This window comes from Mycteria americana, chromosome 4 (genome assembly GCF_035582795.1).
Source record: "Mycteria americana isolate JAX WOST 10 ecotype Jacksonville Zoo and Gardens chromosome 4, USCA_MyAme_1.0, whole genome shotgun sequence".
NCBI classification, from domain to species: Eukaryota; Metazoa; Chordata; class Aves; order Ciconiiformes; family Ciconiidae; genus Mycteria; species Mycteria americana.
This window is the reverse complement of record NC_134368.1, coordinates 27488236-27506229: the sequence shown is the minus strand read 5'-3', so window position 1 is coordinate 27506229 and position 17994 is coordinate 27488236. Positions and strand designations below refer to the sequence as shown.

The 17994-nt window shown below is 36.6% G+C and overlaps 1 protein-coding gene across 1 annotated transcript; it reads right to left on the bottom strand.

The window, feature by feature from the left end:
* Window positions 1–270: 270 nt before the first annotated feature.
* NSUN7 (NOP2/Sun RNA methyltransferase family member 7) lies at window positions 271–14994 on the bottom strand. The gene is made up of 11 exons (XM_075500488.1): window positions 14682–14994; window positions 14233–14291; window positions 12705–12835; window positions 11374–11526; window positions 9920–10103; window positions 8091–8301; window positions 7307–7450; window positions 6633–6734; window positions 5965–6079; window positions 2564–2681; window positions 271–885 (listed from the first exon to the last, which is right to left on the bottom strand). Exons 1-11 carry the CDS (start codon window positions 14992–14994, stop codon window positions 271–273), a joined length of 2145 nt encoding a protein of 714 aa, XP_075356603.1.
* Window positions 14995–17994: the final 3000 nt, after the last annotated feature.

Here is a 17994-nt window from a genome sequence, read left to right as displayed (position 1 = left end):
TATAGCAAGAAGCTATAGTTTTTTCACCTCGCTCCCCCCACGGTCTATCAGCCTTATGCAGCTGAGCTGCATTTGCTTTAGAGTGTGATTACCAGTTCAAAATGTCTATCTAAGATGGATATTTCCATACAAATATCCCATAATGTATCTCTTTCCCACAGCAAGATTATCCTGCATAAAGATACACTGTAATCTAAGTGTATGGATGAATATATACAGGAATCTTTACCTTCTGTGTAAAGGTAGGGAAAAGTTTGAAGATTCTTACAGCTATGGTGGAGGATGGCTAAGCACAGTTGGCTTGATCGCTGTAGACAGAGGTGGTGGAAGTATCCTACGACTCGAACCCTTGGCTCCAGTCCAGCCACGAAAGCAATGATGAGTTGATATCCTGGGTTTGTTTCCTTGTGGACTTAGGTGTGGTGTTATCACTGGAGGCAAAACAATTTCCACAGGCTTCAATACAACCCTTTTATGTTCTGCACGTGCCTTCCTAGCAAGTGTCTGTCTTTCATACGCCTTGCCCATAGGTGACAAATGAGATGTGTGCTTCAGCACTCTAGGCAGAGCTGTGTCTGTAACGGGGTTGACAGATTTCTTCAGCTGAACACAGCTCTTTGTTTGGTTCACATTCTTTCGTTGTACGTTACTGACTGCTTTAGACGTGGAAACATCAGCCTTAATATTAGATACAGTTTGATGGTGAAGGAGCTCTGCAATCTTCGGCTCTATACCACCACCAGTAATATTCCTTCTACGTTGTGTTACTTTTGGTTGCTTTTTCTCCCCTTCCTTTGATTTTTCTGGAACAATGCCATCTAGTAGTCCTTTAGCTGCAGCACGAGCCAAAATGTCTTTAACAGACACATTTTCAGAAGGATCTTTCTGAAAATTTCAAAGGAAACAACAATAAATCTAAGCCACAACAGAGAGCTGCAAACTCAATACTTTAATCCCAGATTCCTCAGAATTTATTCCACGAGAAAACTACAGCAGAATCTAGCAGAAAGACTTGTCACATGTGATAAATGCTAACCAAACTATTTATTCAAGAAATTAAGAACGTGACTGTTGTGACAAGTGGTATCTGAGCATTTGCTCTTCAGAGACTTCGCCCTCTACAGGCCTGAACAGGGGAAACTGAATTCTGGACTTGGTAGTACACATCTCCCACATTGACTTCCTCTGTATTGTTATCTGTAATAGCATATATATGTATGTGTGTGGATCAGAAATAATTACTAAAATACAGAAATATTATCAATAACATTAAACATGCATAATTTTCATGATAATGAAAATCCTTGCTCATAATACATAAGCAAGGAACTCTCAAACTAGATTAACTAGGAACCAGGTCAATATCCAAATATGTAAAGAGAAGCAATGGGGAAGAAACTATTTACAGCAAGCCAAGAAGAGGGGTAGGTACCTGAAAACCAGAAATTTCAGTTGAAATTATGCTTCTTAGTACACATTTTATGCCTCACAGAAAATGCTCATTTCCAGAGTTACCTAAAAGCTGGCCATTGATGCAATTAGGACCAATTGGTTCTGTGCATTAGAATTTGACTCAAAAATTACTCAAATCAAGTAATGGAAACAAAAGTGTTTCTTTCTCTGGAGGAAGAGAATATGGTAGACAGATGTACACAGCATGATTAACTAAAACTTACTAGCTCAGGGAGTCAGTTTGGAAAATATTCTACACTGAAAAGAGGTCAATAATAGATAACTCGGAAGGCTTTTCATGTGTGATTCTCTAATAAAATCTTCCTCTTCTAATTCTCCCCAAGACACAAGCTTCTTTCAAGCACTGTAATTGCAGTATGACAGAAAGAGGTACAAATAACCAAATAAGATCTCATATCTTTAATTTTCAATGAAATTCTAGTTACCTTCTCTCTTCCTCTTTTTGTGAAAAAAGTCCTACTTTTCTCAGACACGAGAGGAAAATGTTGATGCTCAGAGATGCAAACTAGCCCTTTAAGGCCTTTCTTCAGGAATCATGCCAAGACTTTTCCATTTACTCATCAAAGTCCCCTGCCTTTCAAGCCAGATTTGCATATGCCTTAGTTTTGGAAGGAAACGTACTCATACCTGTTTTATTCAAATTACAGTGAAGTCTTAATCCCTACCGGTGACACTGTCTGCTTGGATACTGGCAAATCTTGGTGACACATACAGACGTAACAAATAACTTTACTAAACGGGAGTGAGTCTAATCAAGCTGTGTACTTCATTTCAAGGTGTGACAGCAACAATATAGTTCCTTTAAATGTTCCTAGCACTGACTCAGATCAAGACACTGCTCTGATCACGAACAGCTCCAGACGAGAAGGCACATGTTGGAAAGCTGTGCTCAGCTAGGAGCTGTGCTCCTAGAGTTTTATAACGCCAGGAGTTGCACGTTTCAACTGCTCACCTAGTCCCTGGTCTTTTTAAGACAACTAAAGAAGAGCCAGGAAATTTCTTAAATGTTCCATTTCATATATTCTTTTGTGGAAAATGACAATATTTTTTTTCTGTGAAGCATTTTCAAATGGTAATTTTCTTACCTTACCTCTCTTGCCAGAATAGCTAGAAAACAGCCACTGGAAATTTCTGATGGCTCCATTTTGAAAAAAATTTCAGTGGAAGCCTTTGAATTGGAGCATGTAGAAAAAACAGGAGGAATAAGCCTGTAAAAAGTAAACAAATGACCAGAAGATAACGTTTAAGGATATAAAAGGAAATAAACAAGGATATTTTAAAAGTAATGTCTTTCAATTACACTTTTATAGAGCTATATCTTAATTTTAAAAAAACCCTGCAATTCAAGAAAGACATGAGAATTCATCTTTTTAGAATTAATTCCTTTTTTCATTTTTTCCAATAATTCCAATTTAATTTTTTCCAATAATTAAGTATATTAATCACCAGATAATAAATATGTATGAACATTGTTCTTTCTCAGGCCTGCAATTACTGGATTATCAAGTTGCCCATGAAGTTGGGGAACGCTCTGAAAACACTGAGCAGTACACAGAAATTGTAAAGGTGTTGACTTTGAGTTATTAAGTATATGCTCATAATAAATAATATATCTAAGCTAAAAATCTTAGGTTAGAAAAATTTGCCTATTTGTAGTAACTGAGTGCTGTTTTTTCAAATTTACAGTTTTGCAATGCATCCATGAGGAAGGAAGAACTAGCCTTTTCTCATGTTCTGCCTCTATTCCAGTAATCCCTAGCTGTTATAAACAGGCCTGAAGGACTTGGCTCATAAGGCTGCTAAACTAGTACTAAGCTGTTTCAGTACAGACGAACCACTATCAAAATTCTCTTAATGCAATTTTTAGCCCCTTCTCTTTGCATTGCTGAGGACTGTAAGATACAGCCCCACCTCAATGCTCCATTGATCTTCTTGAGACAGAGCTTTGTTCAAAGATGGTTATGGAGAAATGCATTCAATATTTGTAAGCAATATCCTAATTTGGCTGGCTAGTCCATTTCTAATGGGAAGTCTGCAAAACTGTTTGTTCCCAAGTTTTCACCATAATCTGAATTTTTTTGTATGTCCCTCAGAACTTGGTAAAACAGAGTACAACGCTCACATCCTCCTTGCATTACTAAATAAAATTCTATTGCCCTATGACACATAGGAGATTTTTGCTTTTAGATCTGGTCATCCAATGCAAAAGAAGTGACAATCTTTACTTTGATTGATGTATATAGATTACTGTTACCAGGAATCCCTTTAATGGATGGTCTGGCCCTGAAAATTCATGCAGAAATTAACTCAAATTTGATAGGCTGAAGGGAAATGCATGAATGTTTTAGTGTCTTCTCTATACACACCTGTTTGCCATGTGTACCCTTATGTAAGGTAAAGTCTTTGCTATAAACTGTTTGTCATATCCTTAAGGTAAGCTCAGCTTAGACACCTTTACGATGTCACAGCCCTAAGACCAGCTGTATGACCCCAAACTCCAGCACAGCCTTATTTTGTTCAGCACCACTCCAGCACTGCAGAGTAATTCCAAAATATATAATATACATAAGCACACCTTCTGTAAGAGTTTCCTGAAAGCCCTCAATTTTCTTGGAAAAGGAATTAATATTAAGTAGATCTGTGATGATCACACAGGATGTTTTATTAGTATAACTTGCCTCTCAAAGCCACTACTGTGAACACAGGGGCTAGTAATACTGCAAGAGTTTTTCATTCTATCCTGCATTCTATTAGTCAAATAAGTTACCTAATTAATTCTAAGGAAAGCGTACAAGGAACTGTTGTAAGTAGTACATGCATCTTAAATGGCTTGAGCTTTCATTTTAAGACAAGCATAATCACACTATATGTTTTATTTATGGTGTTCTATTATCGCTCTGTTTATGCTGGTTACGAGCAGCTTTATTGTAGCAAGAATGAGGCATGAAAACATCCAAGATACACACATGCCAGTGAAGGAGGAACTGATTTTGGAATCATCATTTATGAAGTTCAACCAGTCTTCACTCTGCAAAAATCCCAATGTAATTTTATTCTCCCTTTCTTACTGTCTGATATTGCCTTCTGTTTGAAAGTAAAAGTACAATTTGGTGGTATGACAAGTTTCATGGTGTTTCTGCAAAACACTGAATAGATTTTGTTTTGGCTTTGGGGGGAAGAGGAGTGTTTTAGACAAGGGGGAATTTTTTTCTGAAAAAAATAAAGCTCTGGAAAAAAAAAATCTCGGCATTTTTTTTAATGTAAATTCTGTTATATGTATCATGATTTTATGGATTATTTGTGTTCAAATAATTCAGAGACCATTACGTTCCAAGGTCCCCCTAGTTCTCTCCATAGAGTAATAGCTGCATAGAGGTCAAGACATGACAGACTTAAAATTTCAAATCCTAAAGGAAAACATAGTTTACAGCAAGAGTCCATAAATGCTTTTGGACTGGCATAGCATCATTGGCAAGACATACCCTGATTTCATCCCATTTAGCATAAAATTTTAAGCAGGCTTCTCTTTTCTATTGGCAACTTGCAAGAAAGGTGCAATTTTGTTGTACTGTATCTTAACATACCTCTTTTTAAAATTCTTTGGACTGGCCACAGTTAACATTTACCATTTTAATAATGCAAAATTTAAATATACTGAATGATATCTTGAACCACACTACCCTTCCCCACGATGGCCAAGTCATTAACATCATCTAGGATAATATAAAATCTAAAAATACAGTATTACTCTCCTGTGCTTTTGGCAACATAAACTCTTTTAACCTGCGTCCTGTAATCAACTATTATATCTATGTGCAAGCAAGTGCCAACTGTTTGCATTTATGTACTGTGACTGAAAGGAAAATCCAGAAAGTACCCATCAGTCTTTTAACAATTGCTCCAGCTGACAGGTTGTATACAGTATAAAGTATACACAAACACATACTTTTATCATATATATTTGTATTTGTTATGATTGCACAGGATGTTCTCTTACTGTAACCTGTCCCCCTGAAGTCATTCATCTGAATACAGGGACGAGCAATCCTACAGCAGAGGTTCTTATTCTTCTATATTATTCTCACATTTCAAGACTTGGTTTCTTTTTCCTTTGGAACTGATCGTTCTAGGTCTGAAGCTGAGAGCATGCTATCAAGTTCCCTGACTTCTAGTCTCCGTTTTACCTTAAACTAGCTTCATTCTCTGAATACTGACAGCAATAGCTCTATCAGAAGCTCACCACAATGTTATTTCCAACCAGCGATGCTTTCCTCCCATCTCAATTTCAGACGGGAACAAAAATATTAGATGAAAAAGTCAAGAGGATGCTACTTATTCCATTCTTTTTGATGTTATGAGAGTACTGAGAAGCAGCAAAAAACTATTTTAAATGTTAATCTAATGCAAGACAGATCAGGCTACGGTAAGAATTATGCTACAATTTAAAGTTATACTTCAATTTTTCCATAGACAAAACTACTCATTCCATACCTATATGGTTGTACTTTATTTCCTTCCACTCCAGATTGCAGTGCTTTTTCCACTACTAGTTCATTTTCTTCTGGGTAAACTGAACAAGTGCAGTAAACAATAGCTTGTACTTTAACTACAAAACAAAACAAAAAAATTTTCCACTGTTTAAATTCTTCATACACACAGTGGTTTTATTAAGGACTGAAAGCATCATAAAAATTATGCTTGGATATCACTTTTACCAATAAAATATATCCTCCTGCACACATTAGTATTCAATCTCTAGTGGTTTTTAATAATTAAAATCTTTTCAAATATTTGCAGGTTTCAGCACAAATTCAGAGCTGCATCCAGGCTTTTCACACAGCAACCAAAGGAGGGGGGAAGAACGTGGCAGCATGAAGATGGAGTCAGACTACATTTACAACTTTTCCAAAGCAGAGTATGACTAAGCCAGTAAACTAGTTCTCTACACAATGTTGAAGATTATTGTATTAATGGCTGGTGAATACTAGGACACAGAAACACCTTCAGACTTGAGGAGATCATTATTTAGGGATTTTGGTTACACACTTATTGTTAACTAAGAGTAATCAGTGTATTCTTAACTATCTAAAAACTGGTGATAGTACAATGGAATTGATAGTACAAGGTCTTCCCAAAAATTGGAGAGCTAGCACACTTACATTTCATTGCATGCATCAACTCATTAAGCTGCCTCTCAGCAAGAATACTGAGTTTATCCTCAGGTACAGATCCTTGGAAAAGGTCTCTTAGCAATCCTGCATCTAAATGCAAAGAGTTGTAAAGTTATTATTGCAACTTGTATTAGTGTCTTAAAATTCAGTTGTTTGCAGAAAATGCTTTGGTAACAGACCTGATTATTACTAGTGCAGTAGGAAGGTAGGTTTTACAAATTACAACACCAAGGAGTGCCTAAATGAGTCTTCTTTCCCTCTTTATCTGTAATTACTACTGCCTCTTATTTGCTGCTGTTTAATGAAAATTGTACAGTGAATAGACTTATACAAACAGTCGATAAAGGAATGGAATCAATGGAAAATTATATATGCATTGGTATCTTGAAATAAATTTTCTGCCTATTGTCTTTTTACTTTAAAAGAAAGGCTATATACACTCTGCTCCCCAGAATAACCCTCCAACTTCATACTATCAACTTGAAGCAGACACACAGAATTATGCAAGTTATTTAATATATATGGTTTATAGTAGTTAAAATAAGGCAAGGTTTTTTTATAAAATGATACAATTTACTTGAAGCAGCTACGATGTCCAGACCACAATACTTGAATACTATTTCTACCAGAAAGCACGAGCTAGCTATTGTATCACAAGTTACCTCCGTGTTCATTTAAAATAAAGTCTATTGGATTGCCAACACCCAGCCCAGAGCATTGTGGTAGCAGCAAAATAACTTTTGCCTTTTGAAGTCTTGGGTCTGTTGGTCCAATCTCAGTAAAGTCTTCATGTAACAACTGAATATCTGGAAAAAAGGGAAAAACTCAACAGTTCTACATGCAAGCAAGCCTGCCTCATTTTAATGTGATAAAGGGACAGTGATGTTACACAGAGTTCCATAGAGCTAGAGCCTGCTAGACCCAGATCCTCCAAAGTATGCCCCACTGATTTCAAACAGATTGAAGGACTAGCTAGACCTTAGCATCTTCCACTGAAAAGACTGCTCATGGGGTTCCAGAGTCTTGTGCATTCTGTTCTGATCTGTCGTCTGAGTAAACGGGACAAGTGCATGGCTTTTGGATTAACACTCTCAAACAGCTGAAAAATCAGACTGAAAGCAACAGCCAAGACACCAAATAAATGGCCTAAAAGTTCCCAGCTACCAGCTACACCAACTGCTATACAGTAACTACTTATATGGAAAAATTCACCCTGACATTTCAGGAGCCTGCATCTATGACATGGTTAATCTGCAGCCTTTGGTTAACTTGATTGTAGCTGAAGAGCTGTCAGTTCACCTTGTGACAAAAAATAAGTTGTTTACTGCCCTCCCCAAGTCCTCAAACAAGGGATCTCTGAATTCTGATAGAATTATGCCATATTTATAGATATCACAAACACCCATATTACAATACTTTATGCATACCAACTGTTTTAACACCTACTTTTACATCCCATGTGACTGAACAAGTTCCTCAGTTCTGCTGCTTTTGCTGAAGATGTCACACCGCAAACAAAAATTCTGGACATGGTGTGATTTGTCAGCACTGACATATGGGCAATGGTCAGATGGGAACCTACGTGAGCCACTACCATGTCGTCACCTGTATTCAACAGCGCCTGTGCAGAGTGTACAGCAAGGCTGCGAGACTTATCCTAGAAAATAATGATACAAAAATTAAGTATGACCAACTAATTTGGTTTCTATGAATGCCAACCTTCTTTTCCAAATTAGGAAAGTATTTCATTGTTTTCATGACAAACGAGAAAGAAGGGAGGAAAAAAACTCATCAGGGATAGCTGCTAATATAGGATTAAATAAAGTACAAAACCAAACATCTTATTAAGTCACTCACTAAATTTAAATAATTTAATTCTAACTAATGCGTAAGAAAGCATAATATCTATAGGTGAAAAGAATGTAAGTGCGTATCATCCCCATAAGGAGGAACTCTTAGCAACAGCCAGTTCCAGAAAAGACAAACATAGGCTACAATCTGCAGAATTCATCCTCAGAGGCAGCTTAACAGAGAAATGCAAAATTATTCACATAGCTCTTGACAATAATTATAGGAGAAATGAAGCCCTTACGGATCAAAGACCAAGGTTTTGCTGAAATTTGAACAATGCAGAGGCAGATTTGAATCGGGGACCTCTCAACAAGAGTAAATGATCTCATACTACAGGTGATGAAGAGAAAAGAGATCTATCAAACATTATCTCCATCAAATTACTTTAAAAGGCAAAGAGTGAATATACGGACCACAGATACCATGTTTTGCACCAAATCTAGCAAACGGGGGGGGGGGGGGGGGGGGGGGGGGGGGCAGGCACTAAACCTTTAAGTTCACATCAATGTCTACGTATCCATTTACAGCATTCAAGTACCATCCTACCCCACCAAAGAGAGATGGAGTGTTTGAGGGTTCTGTTTCCTCACTTTGAATATTCTTAAGTAGTAATACTCAGAATTTGTTCTCGTGACCTATGGGGCTCTCATGTATAGTTCTTTTCTGTAAGTCTTCTATTCAAAATATACCTACTGAAATTGAATATTGAATACTGAATTACTTCGTAAGTTGGGTAATAAATTTTGAGGCTAAAATTTCCAGAAAATGCTAACCATCAAGTGAAAATGCCCTTTGAAATGTTTCTGCTAAGCACTCAAGAATCATCAGACACTTCAGGTAATTTGCAGTTGTGTGTTGTTGCTCGGTTAATCCAAACCACCACTCTACAACAGGAACCTCTGACCAATCTTGCCACAGAGTTCCATAGAGGCTAATGATGGCAAGTCAGGAAAAAGACCAGTGGGGTTTATGGAGATTTAGGAACCACACTACACAAAATACAAAGAGCATCATCATCCCATCACAAATATGCAGTTGAAAAGGAAGAGATAATATAATAGACCATTATCTACTAACTGGGGGTACTGCATATGGAGTTATATAGAAACTTTCCTCACATTTTCAGAAGTGAGACTGCCTCTTTGACCACTTTTGATGTTTATTTCAACAGTTTTCAGATTAAATTTAAAACATTCTACTAACTTAATTGCAGCTATCAATTACAAGCATTAACATTTGCATGCTAAATTTAGTAAGTGAAACAGTTTCTAATCTTCTGATTATTAAAAATGTCCAAAACCGTATGAGAGTATGTTGCTGCCTGACTGATTTAATAGGACAGTCACACAATACATGACCTCATTCTAATGAAAAGCATTATTTTAGTTTGCAGGTCATATTACTCAAGGGTGACATCAACTCACCTGCAGTAAGAGTTTGCAATCTGCAAAAAGATCTAAATTAAGCAGTTCTTCTTTAAGAGAGGAAGGAAAAACCAATACATCATGGCAGTGTTGATCCACACAGTACGTATAATGGTCAAAGTCTGACACAGTTTCAACTCTTGTGAATCCCTTCTTCTTCAAATCTTGGAAAACATCTTGAAGACTGTTAACATACAACTCTGACTATTAAATATACAACGGTTACTTAAGCAATATAGTTCACATTGATTATATGGATTTTTGCCTTTTATTTTTTTAGTGTGCACATATATATGTAAAATGCAATACTGCCTAATGCAGGAGGGGAATTCACTCTCTTTTAGGCACATAAATTCTGGTTTGAAACAATTAAGTTAATAAGTCTGATGATAAAATAAATTAAGAAAGAGGTATGTGTCTCCAGAGGATGATTCAAAGCATCAAAACATAAATGTCCATGTGCTCAGGAGACACCGTAGCAAATTTACTGCCAGAATAGTTTAATTCTTTCAACTGTTTCAATTTAGCCCAGCTCACCACTGAATTTAACGGCTGATATCTGAAATAATCCTTGTGTAAGTGTAATAAAGGCATAAATGCTGAGGTTTGCAATTCAAATATCATAAAGATTTAAAGGTATATACGCCAAGATTTGTTTGTTGAAGTGCAGTTTCAGACAGTGCCATAAGCTTATATGGTACATTAAATGTAGGGTCAATGCAGCAGCTTTCAGCTCAGTCTTAGTTAAGGATTGCAAAATCACAACCAGAGTAAGACACCTTCTCTATCTTGAAGAGCCTATAACCTAAGCACAGAACACTGGTCCAAGACAAGAGGATGAAAAAAGAATTCTCGAAAACATGATAAAATGGATTACCTGTCTAACAAAATAGATAACGGCATAACCTGGTATGGTTCATGTATCAGTTAGCACAGAACTGGGAATGCCAGTGTTACATATAAAGTAGCCCACCAAATATAAGCATTTTTTAAAGTGTATTTTTATTTCAAGTTTACACTATCCTTACAGAATAAACACCAGGTTTAACTATTGTATCTGTCTTAACACATTTTCCCAATGTTACGGCTTACAGTAATACACCCACTTTTTAAGAAGTTTTCTCTTTCTCTATTTTTTGTCACAGAGTTTACTCACCCATATAGTTTTTTTCTAATTTTATTTCCTCCTTTATTTGGTTGAAGACCCACACAAGCAACAGAATAGTAAGAAAAACTGTTTCACAACTTTGCTACAGTTTATGAATACCATTACTGCAATATCTAAAAACTACAAACAAACATAAGTCAATGTTGCTGGACTAAGCAAAATTTACTATAAGAAACTTAAATTACTGTTAATAATATAACCTGGAAATTCTAAAACAAGTCTGTAGCAAACTATATCACTTCATATGTAAAAACGTCAATATTAGATGATACTTTAAAGACCTTACCTAATTTTAAATGTGTTTATCCAAACACATAACGGTAAAGCAGAAGCCCTTTGTTCCTGCTTCCGTATGGTTTCTGGTAGAATGTATTCAATTGAAAGAGCATCATGTTTGATGCGACATCTTGCTAGTGCAGCTGCCAATTTGGTCCTAAAACTACAAAAACATAATCACAAGTTTAGTAAGTTGTATAAATGTTTACACCAGCTATTAACATGCAATATCTCTATTACAGTACTATCTTGCTCAGAAACCAAAACCAAAAGTGAGGCCTCATTTGCAAGCTGCTACAGAAAATACAGAGTTATAGGACATTTTCTACCGCAGACAACAGTTGATGCAAGGTAGTAGTACATAGCTAATACTATTTTACTTAAATGCACATGGGACCGGAATTATGACAGATGACTCTCAAATACGTCAATTTTCTCAGACAGCTAAGAAAACCACAAATATGTTTTGGAACTGCAATCTGTGGAATAACAATCACCAGATTTTTTTGTATGTTTGAAGATATAAATACATATACGTGCAGAATGAGCATTTGATGAAAGCTGACCTCTAAATGTGTACAGAAACAACACAAGTATGATGGCAACCAGGAGTCTGTTTTATTATTATTACGTGAAAATCTCAGAGGAAATATTCCCAGTCTTTTTTCCCCACAAGCTTTATGCATAATCTTGATACGTGATAATTCAAAGCAAATAAAAATTGCTGGTGAGCAACTTACTGCCTTCCAGGAATATCTTGCACTTATGATATTCATGAACTTTTTGGGCTATTCTAAATCCAGCAGCAACACAATTTTGTCCAACAAATGCCTGTTGAGTTCATCAACAGACTGATAAAAGAAATACTTGAACACTACTTAAAATGTTTATTTTACATATCCTCTTTTTTTTTGTTCTAATTACTTAAAATAATAAATATTTAACAAAGTTCCATAATAGCAGTATTGCTAAATAAATGGATATTATTCCATTCCATGACCTCTTGACTCTATTACACTCATATTTATGAATGTTTACTGAGTATTTAATTTCTTTTCTAAAATTATATGCAAAAAGTTTCAACAACTCCAAAATAAGGTACCTTTTTCTAGCAAAATAATCCACAATAGAAAGATGGTTTGTTAGCGGTGTTTTTCTTACCTAGAGGAATATGAAAGTTTCCCTTCAAACTAGGTTCTCATTAAAAATAAAAACAAAGCCCACAAAATTTGAAGCTGAAAGACATCTGTAATATTGACAATTATAAAAAAAAAGGCACTGGTTATACAAATCTGTATTTCTGCTAATGTATATCAACAAAAAAGTTCTTAGCACATATACCTGTATAGATAACGCTCTATTTTCTGAACTTCTGCTACAGGTTCCTCTTCATGAAAAATCTCTCGTGCTTGAAACTTTCGGTCTTGTAGGTCATAAAGCATCACAACAAGCAAGCTGGTTAATTCATCTGGCTGCAACAGAAAAGCAACTGGATATGAAAGTGACAGTGACACAAAGCATGCCTTACTTCTGCAAAGAGATCCGTATCAAACAGCATTTTCCCATGTAAGAGGCATTAAAAACTCCAATGAAGCACTTATTTGTAAGACTATGAAAGTAATTCCTCATGGAGAGTTACTAAAACACTGAAGAATTTCTTAAAAACTCAAATACACAAAAGTTATTTAGCTTATCAAAATTAAAAACGTTCTCCATACACACAGATAATGACTGTATCTTAAAAACTTTTAATGTTATCAGAATTTAAACTTTGACATTATTTTCTCCTCATGAAGTAGTTCCTGGAACAGCTAAGCTAACAAAAACTTCTTATCTATCAATTTGTCTCTTGTGAGATTCTTCGGTATATAACAACCGATAAGCTCAGTTATAACCACCATTCTGCAGTTAGGACATATGTAAAATCTCCTTCCCATGTCTAAATGTTTACAACAGGGAGCATCTCCTTCTTAGGGACAGTAATTAACAGCACGTCAGTTACTCTTGTCTACCTCTTTTCATGACATTGCTACAGTTCTTATGCCTTCAAAAATTCTTACCTTCTCACGAATATGACCGAAATTGGCTAGAAAACTCAAGTTATTAGAAAAATACCACCAAACACAAAATGTTACCACGTAAGTCTTTACTTCCTTACAAAAACAAGCCAAAAATCAAATGTGTTAGATCATTTGCCTGCTCACATCAATCTCCACGAATAACATCAGTTCAAATTAATCTTGTAATTTTCAAAGGCATCAAAGACTAAACTGGAAGGCATAGCAGTTACTCTGCCAGCTCTATATTTTCTTTTCATGTCAAAGCAGGAAAGCATGTTGAGAGAGTAAATGGGACCAATTTTTGCCAGTACAAGCACAATCTTTGTATACAATACAGTTTGCCCAGGAAATGAAACATGGGTTCAATGCATTCTTTTGTCTGATGGGGTTCACTCCATGTTTCCAACTCCCAGGGACAGGAAGGGAACATGACTTTTTTCCCCACTCACAAGGGGCCACAGCAGGGAAGGAAAGCACATAGACATGGACTGGCTCATGGACAAAATCACTGAGCAAGTATTACACTGCAGTAAGCATTATGGTTTGCTCTCCTGCCTTCTTTCTTTGAAGATTTTGATTCCCAGCAGTAAGGTGCAACAAGAATCTCACAAACAACATATCTAGTACCTTGGAGATTGATGCTTTAGACAACTAACTAAAAAGGATGGCAATATTTCAGTCTCAGGCTACCATATAGTTCAAAACAACAAATGTTGTTTTGAAGAATTTTGCAGAATCCTCAAAAAAGATTCTAATTACATCAACTCATAAAATACAAGATTTATTTCCTCACAAAAATGTTTACTTACTATTGACTGGCATGGGTAAACACAACTATCTAACAATATTTCTTCAAGAAGATCTTGATCTGCAAAAAAAGAAAATATTGACAAGTTACGCTATGAAATCTACAAGATTCTATGGAAGAAAAACTTACAAATCACTCAAAGAAAAAGCTGAAATTTTAAACCACCATGAAAATTGAGGGAAATGCAATCACAAACAGTAGCAACTCCTAATAAGTATAATTGCTTTACATGAAAAAATATAGAGCTTAAATGCTTGATTTCACAAAATGCTAACAACACTTAGATATATTTAAGTATTTGAGGGATATGAGTAGTCTAGTAGTAACCTGTAGTTTAACAGAAAATTCCCCAGATCTCTGCTGTCAGGCAGAAACTAAACACTTTGTTTTTCCATATTTCCTCTGCTGCATCATTTCTGTTGGCAATTCTTGGAAAAGTTTTGTACTTACATTTTAGAGCATTGAAAGCCAGTTCATAAGATACACGCTGGGAATACTCATCTTTAAAAGTCAGCATGGGAGATACTGAGTCATCACCATACCGCACCAATATTCTATCCTTACACTTTTCAGTATGAATGCCTTGAAAAATCTTAGCTGCGTTGCTGTATACGGAGTCGTGATAGCCATTCTTCTCAATCAGAGTCATTGTTCTTTTTTCAACAGATCCTTTTTCATCTGAAATTTTCATTTCACTCAGGTCCGAAGTATCATTTATAACATCCTCATGTAAAGACACCAAGTTACTTTTAGAACCTGGCATGTTTCCAGTTGCTGATTGTGTAAGTGCAAGTCACAATCCTGCCGCCTCTGCAAAAAACAAAAGTTTGTATTGAATTATGAAATTTTCTTTCACTAGAATACACTCTTCCCTTATTTTTCAGGTTTTCAATAGAATTTATTTTCTTTTTTAGGCTCTAATCCTGCAAATATGTATATACATGTATCATCTATACTTCTATACGCCTATCATCTTACATATAGTAGAGAAGTATTTATAATAGTTTTCTTACCTTATTCATTTTCACTAATGCCGATACAAAGACTGGTTACTTGTTTCAAAGAGGCCAGTGCTTTACAATAAATGATCCTAAACTGACTATATGCAGAGATTTGATTCTCTATGTCTAATAAGAAGCATTGTTACTGCAGACAGAATAGTATCTCTTACTAGGAATTCTCCTTTAATAAAAAGACACTACAGAAATTTCAAAGCAGACATCGTCTCTTCCAAAGAAGAACCGTCTTGAAAAGAGTTGCAGTGAATTCCACATGCTTGTCCACTAAACTGCATATCTGTTCCTAAAAATGGATAACAGAGATCACCTAAATGTTAATGTATTTAATGTATTACCTAAACAGCACAATTTTAAATGCACGAAATCCATTCTGACAGTCTCTGAAGATATTATCCAACTCTCCATAAGCCCATGTGCATTTCTTCAATTTTCTACATATCTTACATAAACAATAAAATAAAAATCACCTTCCCCAGACGTGGAATTGGGCTTCAAGAAAAAGAAAAATAAAAAGCCCCAGTGTTAGTTGAATCCAAAAATATGCTTAAGTTCCACATAAAACCTACTTAAAGTATATCCATCACAGTGCTTGGATTTACCCTACTTGCTCTGGTTGCTATAACATTTATGACAATGCTTGGGGGCTTAAAACTCAGGTTAAACGTTCAGAAGAGGGCTAAGCCAAGACAAATTTAGTCACAGAGGGAAGATTAAAAAAAAAAAAAAAAAATCCTAGTCTTCCTGTCTGGGAAAGAATAATACAAGAGAACTGTGAGGAATTTAGCAGCTTTAGCACAGAAAGCTAAGCATGGATCTGGTGCTGACAAATAGTTCTGGATATTTTAGGATTAACAGCACAGACTAGCAGAATTTGTTCTTTTTGCCGGTCTAAAAATCCAAAAGAGAAGGTGATACTCTGACCAAACAGAAATGATCTTCTCTTTTGCTACATAATTTAGTTTAGTACAACCATTCTCAAGCTTTTTCCCTGTGCTCCCCCCATGCCTCAGGATAAATTACATACCTCTTCTCCCCGGGTCAGACATACTTGCTCAGCATCCTTTTTTCCTCTCCCCCTTCCTGCCCCATCACACAAAACATAGTGGAGAAGGAGGACGGCAGCAGAGAGGGTTGGAGGGGAAAGGAGGAACACAAGCTGTTACTCCTCCAGCAGGCAGCCATGAAATGCCCCATGCTGAGCCAGCATTCCCCGGTTCAAACTCTCTTTCCCCAACGCAGGTGACAGTCAGCCCATTCCTCCCCTCTCCAAGACCAGCACAAGTCAGTGCCCGCCCTGCCCAGCATGCTCCAGACAACCGACTAGCGTTGCTGCCTGAATTCTGGCAACTCATCTGGAGGAGGCCACATCTCATTCTCCTTTCCCAGGATGTGCTCCCCAAAACTGAGAGCTGCTAACCCTCCAGAAGCAACTTTTACTGTCTCTTTACAGAGGTCCTGGGCCTCAGACAAACAGCTGCTTCTGGTGGGAGTCAAGCTCCAACATCCCTAGGGTTAGATGCAGCACTGATGGATCCATGGAGCAAACAAATTTATTTTATGAAGCCATATTGAAACAGAACAAGCAGCACTATCAAAAGAAAGCACTATTCTTCACTAGAATAAAGTACCAGATTACCTAAACCAAACTGAAACTCTTGTGCTTAGAAACGAAAAAAAATCATAAATGCTTTCAGGATGTTTTGCAGTAATTTGACCAGAAGACGTGTATGATTTCACAGAAACGAGGACAGCATCTAACAGGGACCTGGAGCTCAAACCCCTTCTCCAGCTGAACACACACCTTTTTAGAATATGTAGCAAGGGAACTAATGTTTGTGGTGTCAGGACTTTCAAGACTTGTAGGCTTCCCGATTACTGTTTGTGACTTCTTTGCCAAAGCTGTTTTTGCTGACCCGCAAGACACACTGCTATTAAGATGATTTGATTACTGCACTTTCCCCAAAGAGAAATGTCATCTTAATAAAGATGAGATGATGGTGCCCTGCCCTGTGCAGACACACTGCATGGTTGCAACGCTGTAAACCGCAGCTTGCGTTAGTGAACTCTGTGCCAAGCTTGATTAATATGAAGCTCAGCTGGAAAGAACTAGAGAAAAGACCCTGCCTTTGTCTATGGAAGAAATGAGCTGAATGTCAGATTACTCAGTTGAGGGGAAAAAAACCCTCAAGGTCCTAAGGAGGTCATCATTCTCCTAAAAGAGAGAATGGCCTTCAAAGTTCAGAAAGATTTTTTGTTTTCCATTGTTTAGTTCAGAAAACCTTCAAATGAAACATGAATTTGTTGTGTTAGGGGATTGCTGAAGAGAGATGAAGAAAGACTGTGAGGATTAAAAAAAAAAAAAAAAAAAATCAAAGTTTATAATATTCCTGAGTCCTACAAATGCTAAACCAACCTGATCTGGACCCAAATCCAGCATCTCTCCATACAGTCTTAGCACACTTATTCAATGTTAAAAATACATGCATACTCTCAGTGATCTGGCTGACTAGAGGTACAACTGCCTCATCTACGAAGCAGAAACTTGCTCTTGCAATCAAGTTTCCAAGTTCTTGCCAATATGCTTCCACACTGTTTTCCTTAAGCTCGATCAGATTTGCAAGTTAGAGTAACAGGGTATGCAGAAGAAGGGAACTTAAGACACCTGTGGCTAAAATTTAATGGACAGTTCCTGGACAGCTGTTCCCCATGACACCTAGATTTTGTGTCGTAGACAGCAAGCACCT